The sequence below is a fragment of the Heterodontus francisci genome, chromosome 5 (genome assembly GCF_036365525.1).
Source record: "Heterodontus francisci isolate sHetFra1 chromosome 5, sHetFra1.hap1, whole genome shotgun sequence".
In the NCBI taxonomy this organism is placed as follows: domain Eukaryota; kingdom Metazoa; phylum Chordata; class Chondrichthyes; order Heterodontiformes; family Heterodontidae; genus Heterodontus; species Heterodontus francisci.
Window position 1 is genome coordinate 92,384,716 of NC_090375.1, and position 12,463 is coordinate 92,397,178.

The following is a 12,463-nucleotide window of genomic DNA, read 5'->3' on the forward strand; positions in this document are numbered from 1 at the left end:
CTTTCCCATGCACTTGTTGATTTCTGCATTGAGAGACAGGTTACTGGTGATAGTTGAGCCTAGGTAGGTGAACTTTTGAACCACTTCCAGAGTGTGGTCGCCGATATTGATGGATGGAGCATTTCCGACGTCCTGTCCCACAATGTTCGCTTTCTTGAGGCTGATAGTTCGGCCAAATTCGTTGTGGGCATCCGCAATCCTGTAGATGAGTCTCTGCAGAAACTCTTCTGTGTGGGATGTTAATGCAGCATCGTCAGCAAAAAGGAGTTCCCCGATGAGGACCTTCCGTACCTTGGTTTTCACTCTTAGACGGGCAAGGTTGAACAACATTTTTTTTTTTCACTCATGGGATGTAGGCATCGCTGGCCAGGCCAGCATTTATTGCACATCCCGAACTGCCCTTGAGAAGGTGGTGGTGAGCTGCCTTTTTGAACCGTCCATGTGGAGTAGGTACACCCACAGTACTATTAGGAAGGGAGTTCCAGGACTTTGATCCAGCGACAGTGAAGGAACGGCGATATAGTTCCAAGTCAGGATGGTGTGTGACTTGGAAGGGGAACTTGCAGGTGCTTATGCTCCCATGCATTTGCTACCCTTGTCCTTCTAGTTGGTAGAGCTCGCATGTTTGGAAGGTGCTGTCTAAGGAACCTTGGTGCATTGTTGCAGTGCATCTTGTAAATGGTACACACTGCGGCCACTATGCATCGGTGGTGGAGGGAGTGAATGTTTGCAGCTGGGGTGCCAATCAAGCGGGCTGCTTTGTCCTGGATGGTGTCGAGCTTCTTGAGTGTTGTTGGAGCTGCACTCATCCAGGCAAGTGGAGAGTATTCCATCACACTCCTGACTTGTGCCTTGCAGATGGTGGACAGGCTTTGCGGAGACAGGAGGTGAGTTACTCGCCGCAGGATTCCTAGCCTCTGACCTGCTCATATCGCCACGGTATTTATATGGCTACTCCAGATCAGTTTCTGGTCAATGGTAGCCCCTCGGATGTTGATAATGGGGGATTCAGTGATGGTAATGCCATTGAATGTCAAGGGGAGATGGTTAGATTCTCTTGTTGGAGATGGTCATTGCCTGGCACTTGTGTGGCGCGAATGGTTCTTGCCACTTATCAGCCCAAGCCTGCATACTGTCCAAGTCTTGCTGCATTTCTACATGGACTGCTTCAGTACCTGAGGAGTCACGAATGATGCTGAACATTGTGCAATCATCAGCCAACATCCCCACTTCTGACCTTATGATTGAAGGAAGGTCATTGATGAAGCAGCTGAAGCTGGTTGGACCGAGGACACTACCCTGAGGAACTCCTGCAGTGATGTCCTGGAGCTCAGATGACTGACCTCCAACAACTACAAGCATCTTCCTTTGCGCTAGGTATGACTTCAGCCAGCGGAGGGTTTTCCCCCCTGATTCCCATTGATTTCAGTTTTGCTAGGGCTCCTTGATGCCATACTCAGTCAAATGCTGCTTTGATGTCAAGGGCAGTCACTCTCACCTCACCTCTGGAGTTCAGCTCTTTTGTCCATGTTTGAACCAAGGCTGTAATGAGGTCAGGAGCTGGGTGGCCCTGGCGGAACCCAAACTGAGCGTCACTGAGCAGGTTATTGCTAAGCAAGTGCCGCTTTTTTTTGTTAATCTCAGAGAAATACAGCATTGAAACAGGCCCTTTGGCCCACCGAGTCTGTGCCGACCATCAACCACCCATTTATACTAATCCTACATTAATCCCATATTCCCTACCACATCCCTACCTTCCCTCAATTCTCATACCACCTAACTACACTAGTGGCAATTTACAATGGCCAATTTACCTATCAACCTGCAAGTCTTTGGCTGTGGGAGGAAACTGGAGCACTGGGTGGAAACCCATGCGGTCACAGGGAGAACTTGCAAACTCCACACAGGCAGTACCCAGAAGCGAACCCGGGTCGCTGGAGTTGTGAGGCTGTGATGCTAACCACTGCGCCAATGTGCCGCCCCTGGCTTGATGGCACTGTTGATGACACCTTCCATCACTTTACTGATGATTGAGAGTAGACTGATGGGGCGGTAATTGGCCGGGTTGGACTTGTCCTGCTTTTTGTATACAGGACATACCTGGGCAATTTTCCACATGGCCGGGTAGATGCCAGTGTTGTAGCTGTACTGGAACAGCTTGGCTAGGGGTGCGGCAAGCTCTGGAGCACAGGTCTTCAGTACTATTGCCGGAATATTGTCAGGGCCCATAGCGTTTGCAGTATCCAGTGCCTTCAGTCATTTCTTGATATCACGCGGAGTGAATCAAATTGGCTGAAGTCTGGCATCTGTGATGCTGCGGACTTAGCTCTGTCTATCGCATGCTGCTTATGCAGTTTGGCACGCAGATAGTCCTGGGCTGTAGCTTCACCAGGTTGACACCTCATTTTGAGGTATGCCTGGTGCTGCTCCTGGCATGCCTTCCTGCACTCTTCATTGAACCAGGATTGGTCTGCTAGCTTGATGGTAATGGTAGAGTGGGGGATATGCCAGGCCATGAGGTTACAGATTGTGGTTGAGTACAACTCTGCTGCTGCAGATGGCCCACAGCACCTCATGGATGCCCAGTTTTGCATTGCTGGATCTGTTCGAAATCTATCCCACTTAGCACGGTTGTAGTGGCACACAACACGAAGGAGAGTATCCTCAATGTGAAGGCGGGACGTCGTCTCCAAAACGACTGTGCGGTGGTCACTCCTACCAACACTATCATGGACAGATGCAGCTGCGGCAGGCAGATTGGTGAGGACGAGGTCAAGTATGTTTTCCTCTCGTTAGTTCCCTCAGCACCTGCCGCAGACCCAGTCTAGCAGATATGTCCTTTAGGACTCAGCCAGCTTGGTCAGTAGTGGTGCTACCAAGCCACTCTTGGTGATGGACATTGAAGTCCCCCACCCAGAGTACATTCTGTTCCCTTGCCACCCTCAGTGCTTCCTCCAAGTGGTATTCAACATGGAGGAGTACTGACCCATCAGCAGGAGATTCCCTTGTCCATGTTTGACCTGATGCCATGAGACTTCATGGGTTCTGGAGTCGATGTTGAGGACTCCAAGGGCAACTCCCTCCCTACTGTATCCCACTGTGCCGCCACCTCTGCTGGGTCTGTCCTGCCGGTGGGACAGGAGATACCCGGGGATGGTGATGGCAGTGCCTGGGACATTGTCTGTAAGGTATGATTGCGTGAGTATGACTATGTCAGGCTGTTGCTTGACTAGTCTATGGGACAGCTCTCCCAACTTTGGCACAAGCTCCCAGATGCTAGTAAGGAGGACTTTGCAGGGTCGACAGGGCTGGGTTTGCCATTGTCCATGCCCAGGTCGATGCCGGGTGTTCCGTCTGGTTTCATTCCTTTTTCTTGACTTTGTAGCGGTTAGATATAACTGAGTGGCTTGCTAGGCCATTTCAGAGGGCATGTAAGAGTCAACCACATTGCTGTGGGTCCAGAGTAACATGTAGGCTAGACCAGGTAAGGACAGCAGATTTCCTGAAGGACATTAGTGATCCAGATGGGTTTTTACAACAATCGACAATGGTTTCATGGCCATCATTAGACTAGCTTTTTAATTCCAGATTTATTAATTGAATTCGAATTCAAATTCCACCTTCTGCTGTGGTGGGATTTGAACCCATGTCCCCATGTTTGCCTTTGCTCCGTGACCTTTTGGTCAGCTATGTGGCCTGGTCCAATTTGCACCTTCTCCTTTGTTATCTCTTGCCCCACCCCCACCTCACGCTTATAATCTGTGACTTTTCTAATATTTGTCAGTTCCGAAGAAGGGTCACTGACCCGAAACGTTAACTCTGCTTCTCTTTCCACAGATGCTGCCAGGCCTGCTGAGTGATTCCAGCATTTCTTGTTTTTGTCCCCAGAGCAATACCCTGGGTCTCTGGGTTACTAGTCCAGTGACAATACCACTACGCCACCGCCTCCTCGCCACTTGCCATCTGATCTTGTGCGGAGGAAAATTCCTTCTTCTGAAGACGTGAACGCATATGAGAGCAGCAGTGAGAAGAAGATCCCAAACAGTGTAGGTGTGAGAACACAGCCCTGTTTCACGCCACTCAGGATAGGAAAGGGGTCTGATGAGGCACTGCTATGCTGAATTGTGCCTTTCATATTCTCATGGAATGAGGTGATGATACTTAGTAAATTTGGTGGACATCCGATCTTTGCTAGTAGTCTGAAGAGACCACGTCTGCTGACGAGGTCAAAGGCTTTGGTGAGATCTATGAAAGCAACGTAGGGGCATCTGTTATTCGTGGCATTTCTCCTGTAGCTGGTGAAGGGAGAACAGCATGTCAATGGTGGATCTCTCTGCTCGAAAACCACACTGTGCCTCAGGGTAGACATGCACAGCCAGCTTCTGGAGCCTGTTTAAAATGACTCGAGCAAAGACTTTCCCCACTATGCTGAGCAGGGAGATTCCACGGTAGGTGTTGCAGTCACCGCGGTCAGCCTTGTTATGATAGAGGGTGATGATATTGGCATCGCGCATGTCCTGTGGTACTGCTCCCTCATCCCAGGCAAAGCAGTTCCTGGAGTGCTGACAGTATAGCAAGCTTGGCACTCTTGATTATTTCAGGGGTAATGCCGTCCTTCCAAGGGGCTTTTCCACTGGTTAGAGAATCAATGGTATCACTGAGTTCCGATTTTGTTGGCTGTTCGTCCAGCTCATCCAGGACTGGCAGAGACTGGGCTGCATTGAGGGTGGTCTCAGTGACAACATTTTCCCTGGAGTACAGTTCTGGGTAGTGCTCCACCCAGCGGTTCATTTGCTTGCGTTGAGAGGGGGTGATCTTCTTGGTGGTTGGCCCAAAAGCTCTCTTAATGCCATCATTCATTTCTCTGATGTTTCCGGTGTCGGAGGCCAGCTGAATACGACTGCATAGGTGTTGCCAGTAGTCATTTGCATAGCGCCTGCCTGTTCTTTGTGCAGCGCTTCTGGCTACTTTAAGTGCTAAGGATGTTAACTCGTTGGGGGCTTTCTTGTAATTCAACAGAGCAGTGCGCTTAGTGGCTATGACAGGTTCCAGCTCTTCAAAGTGAGATTGAAACCAGTCTGCATTCTCCTTCGCACGTTTGCCATAGGTGGTCATTGCTGAGTCATAGATGGCTTCTCTGATGTGGGCCCACTTGGTCTCTGCATCCCCTGTGGGAGTGTTTTGAAGGGCTTTTTCAAGTGAATTTAGAAACCTATGTAACAGCTGTGGATAAGAAATTCTGTTAGTGTTGATGCGTGGGCAGCCCTTCTGCTTGGAGTGATGTAGCATCTTTGGTTTGAGTCTAACCTTGCTGCACACCAGGGAGTGGTATGTGTCGCAGTCCACACTGTGGAAGCTGCGTGTGATTTGGACACTGTTTATAGAGGCTCGCCTTGTGACGATAAGGTCGAGCTGGTGCTAACGACGTGATCTTGGGTGCCTCCATGAAACCTGGTGACAGGGTTTAGTATGAAAGAATGAGTTGGTGATGCAGAGGTTGTGATAGATACACAACTTAAGCAGTCTCTGTTCATTCTCATTCATCCTTCCAATGCCATAGCGCCCAAGGCAGGAGGGCCATGAGTCATGGTCGGCCCCAACCCTGGCATTAAAGTCCCCAGCAGGAACAAATGTTCGGTATTGGAAATGCTACTAATGATATTATGGAGTTCCTCGTAGACCTGGTCTTTAACTTCAGGTGGGGAGCAGAGTGTTGGAGCATAGATGCTGAGTAGGTGTACTGGACCAGAGGCGATGAGCAGTCGGATGGACAGTATGCGTTCCAAGCCATTTGAAGGTGGCTCTGTCATGCTGAGCAAAGAGTTTCTGATGGCGAAGCCCACTCCATACTGTCTTAGTTCTTCAGGATCCCTACCCTGCCAGAAGAAGGTGTAGTCTTGCTCTCTTAGACATCCGCTCGCAGGGTGGCGTGTCTCCTGAAGTGCTGCAATATCCACATTGAGTCTAATGAGCTCGTTGTTAATGATGGCGGTCTTCCGAGACTCGTTGATTTGTGTCAGGTCTTCCGACAGGAACTATACAAAACATTATACTGTGTGCAGTTCTGGTCACCTCATTACAGAAGGGATGTAATTGCACTAAAGAGGATACATAGGAGATTTATGAGGATGTTGCCAGGACTGGAGAGTTGCAGCTATGAGGAAAGATTGGATAGACTGGGATTGTTCTCCTTGGAACAGAGGAGGCTGAGGGGAGATTTGATTGAGATATACAAAATTGTGAGGGGCCTGGATAGAGTGGATGGAAAGGGTCTATTTACCTTAGCAGAGGGGTCAGTGACAAGGGGGCATAGATTTAAAGTGATTGGTAGAAGGATTAGAGGGGAGATGAGAAAAGGTTTTTTCACCCAGAGGGTGGTACAGGTCTGTAACTCACTGCCTGAAAAGGTGGTAGAGGCAGAAAACCTCAACTCATTTAAAAGGTGCCTGGATGTGCAGCTGGAGTGCCGTAACCTGCAGGGATACAGACTAAATGCTAGAAAGTGGGATTAGGCTGGGTAGCTTTTTTTTTTGGCCGGTGCAGACACGACGGGCCAAGTGGCCTCTTTCTGTGCCATAAACTTTCTATGATTCAATGAAAAGAATGAAATGAATGGTTATGGGAATATTTTTACACATAGGGCGCTGGATTTTGTTGAGCTCCTGCGTCGGGCTTCATGGCAGAGAGAACCTGAGGATTGCAGTGACAGCGGCCCGCCATGGAGCCCGACGCCGGGGTTGCCTGGCCCAATCTTCTCGGCGGCGGTGAGGCTCCATGGCAGCTTTAAATATTGAAATAAAGGACATGAATAAATTAACATGCCATTCGCCACCAATTTATCGGCTGGCTGCGATCCTCCGCGCGACAGCCAGCACTCACGCGCCTTCACTGTGTCGTCCAGGGAAAGCTGGCACCACCAAAGTGGGGAAGGGGGGATCTTAGGATTTTTAGTGTATTGGCGGGGTGGGGGGGTCAACTCTGAATTTCCAGTGCGGGGGTGACCTCTGCACTTTGTGCAGTTGGTGGGGGGAGAGATCAACTATTCAATTTAAGTGTTTCGGGGTGGGGGGAAATGGGGCTACGATTTATTTTCTGTTTATTGAGGTGGGGGAACAGGTCACACATTCATGTACAGTGTAGTGGGGGAGGGGTGTTCTGGGGTTGAACTTTGTATTCAATGTGCAGGTCTGGCAGCCCTTTAAAAATGCGCCGGCACCAGCACCTGTGTAGAGACAGCTGACGCTGTTGCTGGCGTCACAGAGCCCTCCCCCGCCACGTGATTCGGGAGGGGAAGACCGCCCTGTGTATGGAAATGAGCATGGAGGCATGTGCGGGCCGCCATTTTGTTTCACCTACCACCGCTCCCAGCAATGAAAGAATAAAATTCAGCCCAGTGTTGTTAGGTGATGGAATGTCTAACATGTGGTGAAAATTAAGAAGGGAATTAATATTTGAAAAAGAAAAGGCCTGGGGCACAGGATTGAGAACCTACACTGGGACAATGAGCAAAATGGTCTCCTTTGTGGTATAAAGTTTTACCATTTAATGAACTTACTACATAAGCCTATAAATTACTGTTGCCAATATTAGCGGACAGACTCTTAATGCACTTTTGTAACATTTCTTTGTCTTGTACTTTATCAGAGATGATACCCATTTAAAATAACTGGGTTCCTGGCTGCTTTGAAGTAATAATAAATGCACTTAATTAATATAACATAAATAGATTTCACTTTAAACAATGCAACTATACATTAGAAATTTTCTTTCCATATAAAACCTGTTGAATAGGTACAGTTTTCAATCAATAGGTATGTTTAAGGCATAATAGACTGGGTTCTTTCTTAGAACTGCTCCAGCTCCATTACCATAACCTGTGTGGCGAAACACGATTTCTGCACATGAACAGGTATCAACTGCGGCAGGGGAGTAAAACAGGCCACCTGTTATATATCTCGCACGATTTTCCTTTCCATATCAATAGGTGAGTTGAATAACCAGCAGCCGACCCTATATCCCACATTTTACGCCCTTGTTGAAGTTTCTGCCGCACTTATGATGAAGTACAGAAGTGGAGCGGGAGCAGCTCCAAGGGAATTCTTGGCCACTATTTTGCTCAAGATGCTTTAGTACACATTTTGAATTTGAAAAACAGTCATTTCTTACTTTCAAATCTAGTGGCTTTAGAATTGACTTATTGGGCTGGATTTTCCCTCTGGAGGTGGAAAACAAGGTCCCAAACCTGCCCTGGCAGGAAACAGTGATTAATTGGGATTTTCAAGGGGATGCCCCCTTTATTGCCATGGAGACAGGTTGGTGGGTGGGCCAATCAGAGGCCTGTCAGCTTCAGTGGAGCAACAGGCTGTAATGGAAGGTAAGTAAGAGAGAATTGGCTTCAAAATGGAGCAGCCCGCTCTCCAACTTTTAAAAATTTTAGTTAATAGATTCTGCAGCTAGGCCAGCACTGTGGTGGGGTGGGGGAGCCCCTCTACAGGGCAGCCTGTGGCTGCTTCTGCACCCAGGTGAGCAGAGAGGACCTCTAGGCCTACCTGGAGCGCTGGTCCCCACCTTAACTCCCCACCCACCCCCCCCACACCCCCTCCATCTCCACTGCCTGCCGACGGCTGCCCACCTCCAGCCACCTAAACTGGCCCCTGCTCAAGTGGGAACCTCCAATCAGTCTCATTTAATTGGACTCAATAAGGCTCTTAATGAGCAATCAGCTACCACCGCGAGCGGGCGAGTAGCCCTTCTGGCCCGATTCCACCTCCGCTAAAATGGCTTGCAGGTGGGATGGAGCTGGGGAACCGGCACGCCATCCGACTCGGATAATTTTCGGCCCTGTCCACCTCTGAACCCGGCCCCACCAGCGGTGGGGGGAGGGGGGGAGGGCGAGGGCGGAATCCAGCCTATTATATCTGACTTTATGAAATTATGCTCCTGGTATGGTTCCTCAGATGCTGAGACTGCATATCAGGAAACCATGGCCACACTACCCAACAGAAGTGGACATTCAGCATATTAGCCTGAGGTAAAACCAAATTAAAACCTTACATTGTCTACCCTGATACTTTTCTGTTGTTCCAAACCAGTAGATGCATTAATAAGTTGGTTGTATAATTTTTCTGCTTCCACAAGCTGATCCTGAGCTTCACTCTCCCGAGTTGTGTAAACATTGAAGCGAGCCTTGGCATTGATTATGTCCTTGCTATTAAATAGAAAGACTGCGTTATGAAGCTTGCATTAACCTTTTTATCTCTTTCCCAGGAAGATTTTTGACCATAGATTATGCATAAGGTTCAGTGCAAAACAAATAACCTAACAAGATGAACAATCAATAATTTAAATAACACAGATTAGTTTAATAGCAAACAATGATCCACTAACTACTGAATATCTCGGACTACACAAAAAACCGACACGTGTATAATTTTATATGTATAGTTATGCATTGCCTTTAAAAACATTTTTGTAATATATTAACCATTTAATAGTATTTTTAGTACAGGTTGCTCTGACTGGCCCCTCTACATATAAGCAATAGTTAGATAGGCCACTGTCTTCATGAAAAAATGTTTAGAAACAATTCTTTACCTGTTTGCAACACAAGAAGCATTAGTATTAACCCATCAGTTCATCACTTACAAGTAGCACGAAATCCAGCTAAATGGAGTACTGCTTCTACATGGAGTTTGGTGATTGAGGGAATTCAGGGCAGTGAGGGAAGAGGCACTGTTCTGGTATTTTACAAAAGAAGGAGCGGTCCGAGAGAGGAAGCGTGAGACAGCGAGACCTGAAGTCTAGAGGTATTAATAAGGTGAGCAGGCAAGTGATTGGTTGTTGAGTTTTAAGTTTTTTGCCTCTAAACTAGGGCAGCAGTATTAAATTTATAGCTTAACTCGTTAAACTACTTAACACAACTACAATTTAATAAATAAGACCAGTCTAAGTTATGGCAGAGCAGGTTGTGTGTTTAGACTGCAGAATGTGGGAGTTTGTGTGTCGCAAGCAAACACACCTGCAGGGGATATCTCCATCTCTCCGGATTAGTCATTGGAGTGCAAGTTGCAAAGATTCCGACACATGAAGGGAGGGGGAGGAATTTCTGGATAGTTTTATTCAGAATACAATCACACCCCAGAGGAAAACACAGGTTCTGGAAAGGGAAGGTATGACTGTTAGGCAGCTGGGCAGTGGGGATTTAGGAGAGGTTAAGAAGGAGGTCCCACTGACCAACTGGCGAGGTCAAGGGAAAAGACTGCAGGGAAGACAGCCACAGTGCAGACCAAGGTGCCATGGCTCAGAAGGCAGTCCAAGGTGGGGAAGAGCAGAATAGAAATGTGGTAGTAATAGGGGACAATATAATTAGATATAAAGACAGCGTCCTCTGCAGCCAAGAATGAGAATCCCAAAGGGTGTGTTGCCTACCCAGTGAGAGGGTAAGGGATATCTCATGGCAGTTAGAGAGAAACATGGAAAGGAAGGGGGGGGGGGGTGTGTAAATCAAGTTGTCGTGGTCCATATAGGAACAGGGAGGAGGTCCTGCTGAAAGAATATCAGGAGTTAGTCTCTAAATTATAAAACAGGAGCTTAAGGGTAATAAGGGGCTGGTGTGGGAAAGATGGATTCCTTCTCATGGGCCACTGGCACCAGTTCTGGGACAGGAAGGAGCTGTATTGATGGGATGGGCTCCACCTGAACTGGCATGTGACCCGCAACCCAGCAGAAAGGGTAAATAGGGAGGTGATAAAGGCTTTAAACTAGTAAGATGGGAGAAGGTATCTACAAGAAACGTATACAGCCTAAATGAAAACAAAACAGGGAAGGAGAGAATAGGAAAGAATAAAGTAAGGAAGGACATTGATGGTAATGGAATTGTTGCGACCAGGTGAGATAGGGTCTAGGGTTCCCTCTCAGTCTTCACCTGGTCTCACTGTAACAGGGTTTTATTTTAAACACACTTTTTTTTAAGCTCCCCCTTAGTGAATCCTTGTTCACTGTTTACCAATTGTTCGGCAAAGAAACCAGCCAAACAAGTTTTCTTAGGTTTAAAGCAGAAAGGTTGAACTTTATTAAACTTAAACTCTAACTCAGTTGATGCCTACGGATACGCGACGCGCCCATGCTAGCATGCATACGCAATACACATATGCAGACAGAGACAGAAAAGAGCAGCAGAAATAGTGGAAAAGTTTGAGGCAATGTCTGAAGATGGTTTTGGTTACTGTTCTTAGAGCCCTTGATTGTAGGTAGGTCTTGCTTTTCGTTGGGGCCCAGTATTCTTTTTAAGCCTTGTTCGATGTAGTTCACGTGACTTCAGTGGGTTTGGAGTTCCATGAGAAAGAGATGGGAGCAGACAGGAGAGGTCTTCTCACTCCAGGAGCAGTCTTTTTTGAGTTCAAACTCTCTGTGGCTAGTCCAAAAAAAACCCTGGACCAGCCAATTAGTCACATGACCAGCTGGCTTAACCAGTCCTGGCTTTTATGGATTGCATCACCTTTGGAATGCAGTCTTTGGAATGCTCAATGTCTGATGATCAAAATCCATTGTGGGTTAAATGGACGAGGGAATAGCCCTTTGTCTCCACAAGCACTGTCTATTGGTATGCAAATATCTTTCAGCTAAGTGTCTGGTGATGTTTAACAAGTCCTTTCTTCACTCCAGCAACAGTTTAAAATCAATGTTCATATGACAAAATTAATATGCCTCATTTTTGGCAGGTGGGGGCCTGCATGACAGAATCAATAGAGTTATAGAAGAAGAGCCTAAAAAGATGATTACACAGACATTGAGAAGAAATCCTCTTAAAATGAATTAAAATGTTTGTATAGCAATGCACACAGGGTCCATAATAAAACAAGGGAGCTGGAGGCTCCCTTTGTTGGGATGAACCAGACTTAGTAGGGATTATTGAGACATGGCTACTGAAAAATCAGGACTGGGAATTAAACACTGCAGGGTATAACATATTTAGAAAAGACAGAGAGTGAAAAAGGGAAGGTGGAGCAGCTGTACATATCAGGAATAACAGAATGACAGTAGTAAAAATGGGCACAGCTATCAGCAAGACAAAAACAGAATCCACATAGATAGAGATAAAAGACAATAAAGGATCAATCACAGTAATAGGTGTAGTCTACATATCTCCTAACAGTGTAAGGAAGGTGGAGGAAGAAATGTGCAGATAAATTAGTGAACTGAGTAAAAACACAAAATAATAATCATGGGGGATTTCAACTACCCTGATATTAACTGGACAGAAGAGGTAGGTAAAGGGGATAAGGGAACTGTGTTCTTACATTGTGTATAGGACTCCTTTCTAACCCACTATGTAAAAAGCCCAACAAGCGAAGATTCGCTTTTGGATCTAGTAATGGGGAATGAACCAGAGCAGATAAGAGAAGTAAAAGTAGCGGAACATCCAGGCAATGGTGACCATAACATAACATGCTTTAAGGTGATA

General features: G+C 47.0%; 1 protein-coding gene across 14 annotated transcripts in view; it reads right to left on the bottom strand.

Annotated features, from left to right (window-relative positions):
- Positions 1 to 12,463, bottom strand: part of LOC137369959 (coiled-coil domain-containing protein 178) — a 546,010-nt gene that overhangs the window by 415,869 nt on the left and 117,678 nt on the right. For 13 of the 14 annotated variants that reach the window (XM_068031766.1, XM_068031775.1, XM_068031765.1 and 10 more), the window contains one exon: positions 9,055 to 9,208. The exons of the other annotated variant lie outside the window; for it this stretch is intronic. In XM_068031766.1, the coding sequence (XP_067887867.1) occupies positions 9,055 to 9,208 (154 nt within the window). The remainder of the gene's footprint in view (positions 1 to 9,054; positions 9,209 to 12,463) is intronic. 14 annotated transcript variants of the gene reach the window in all.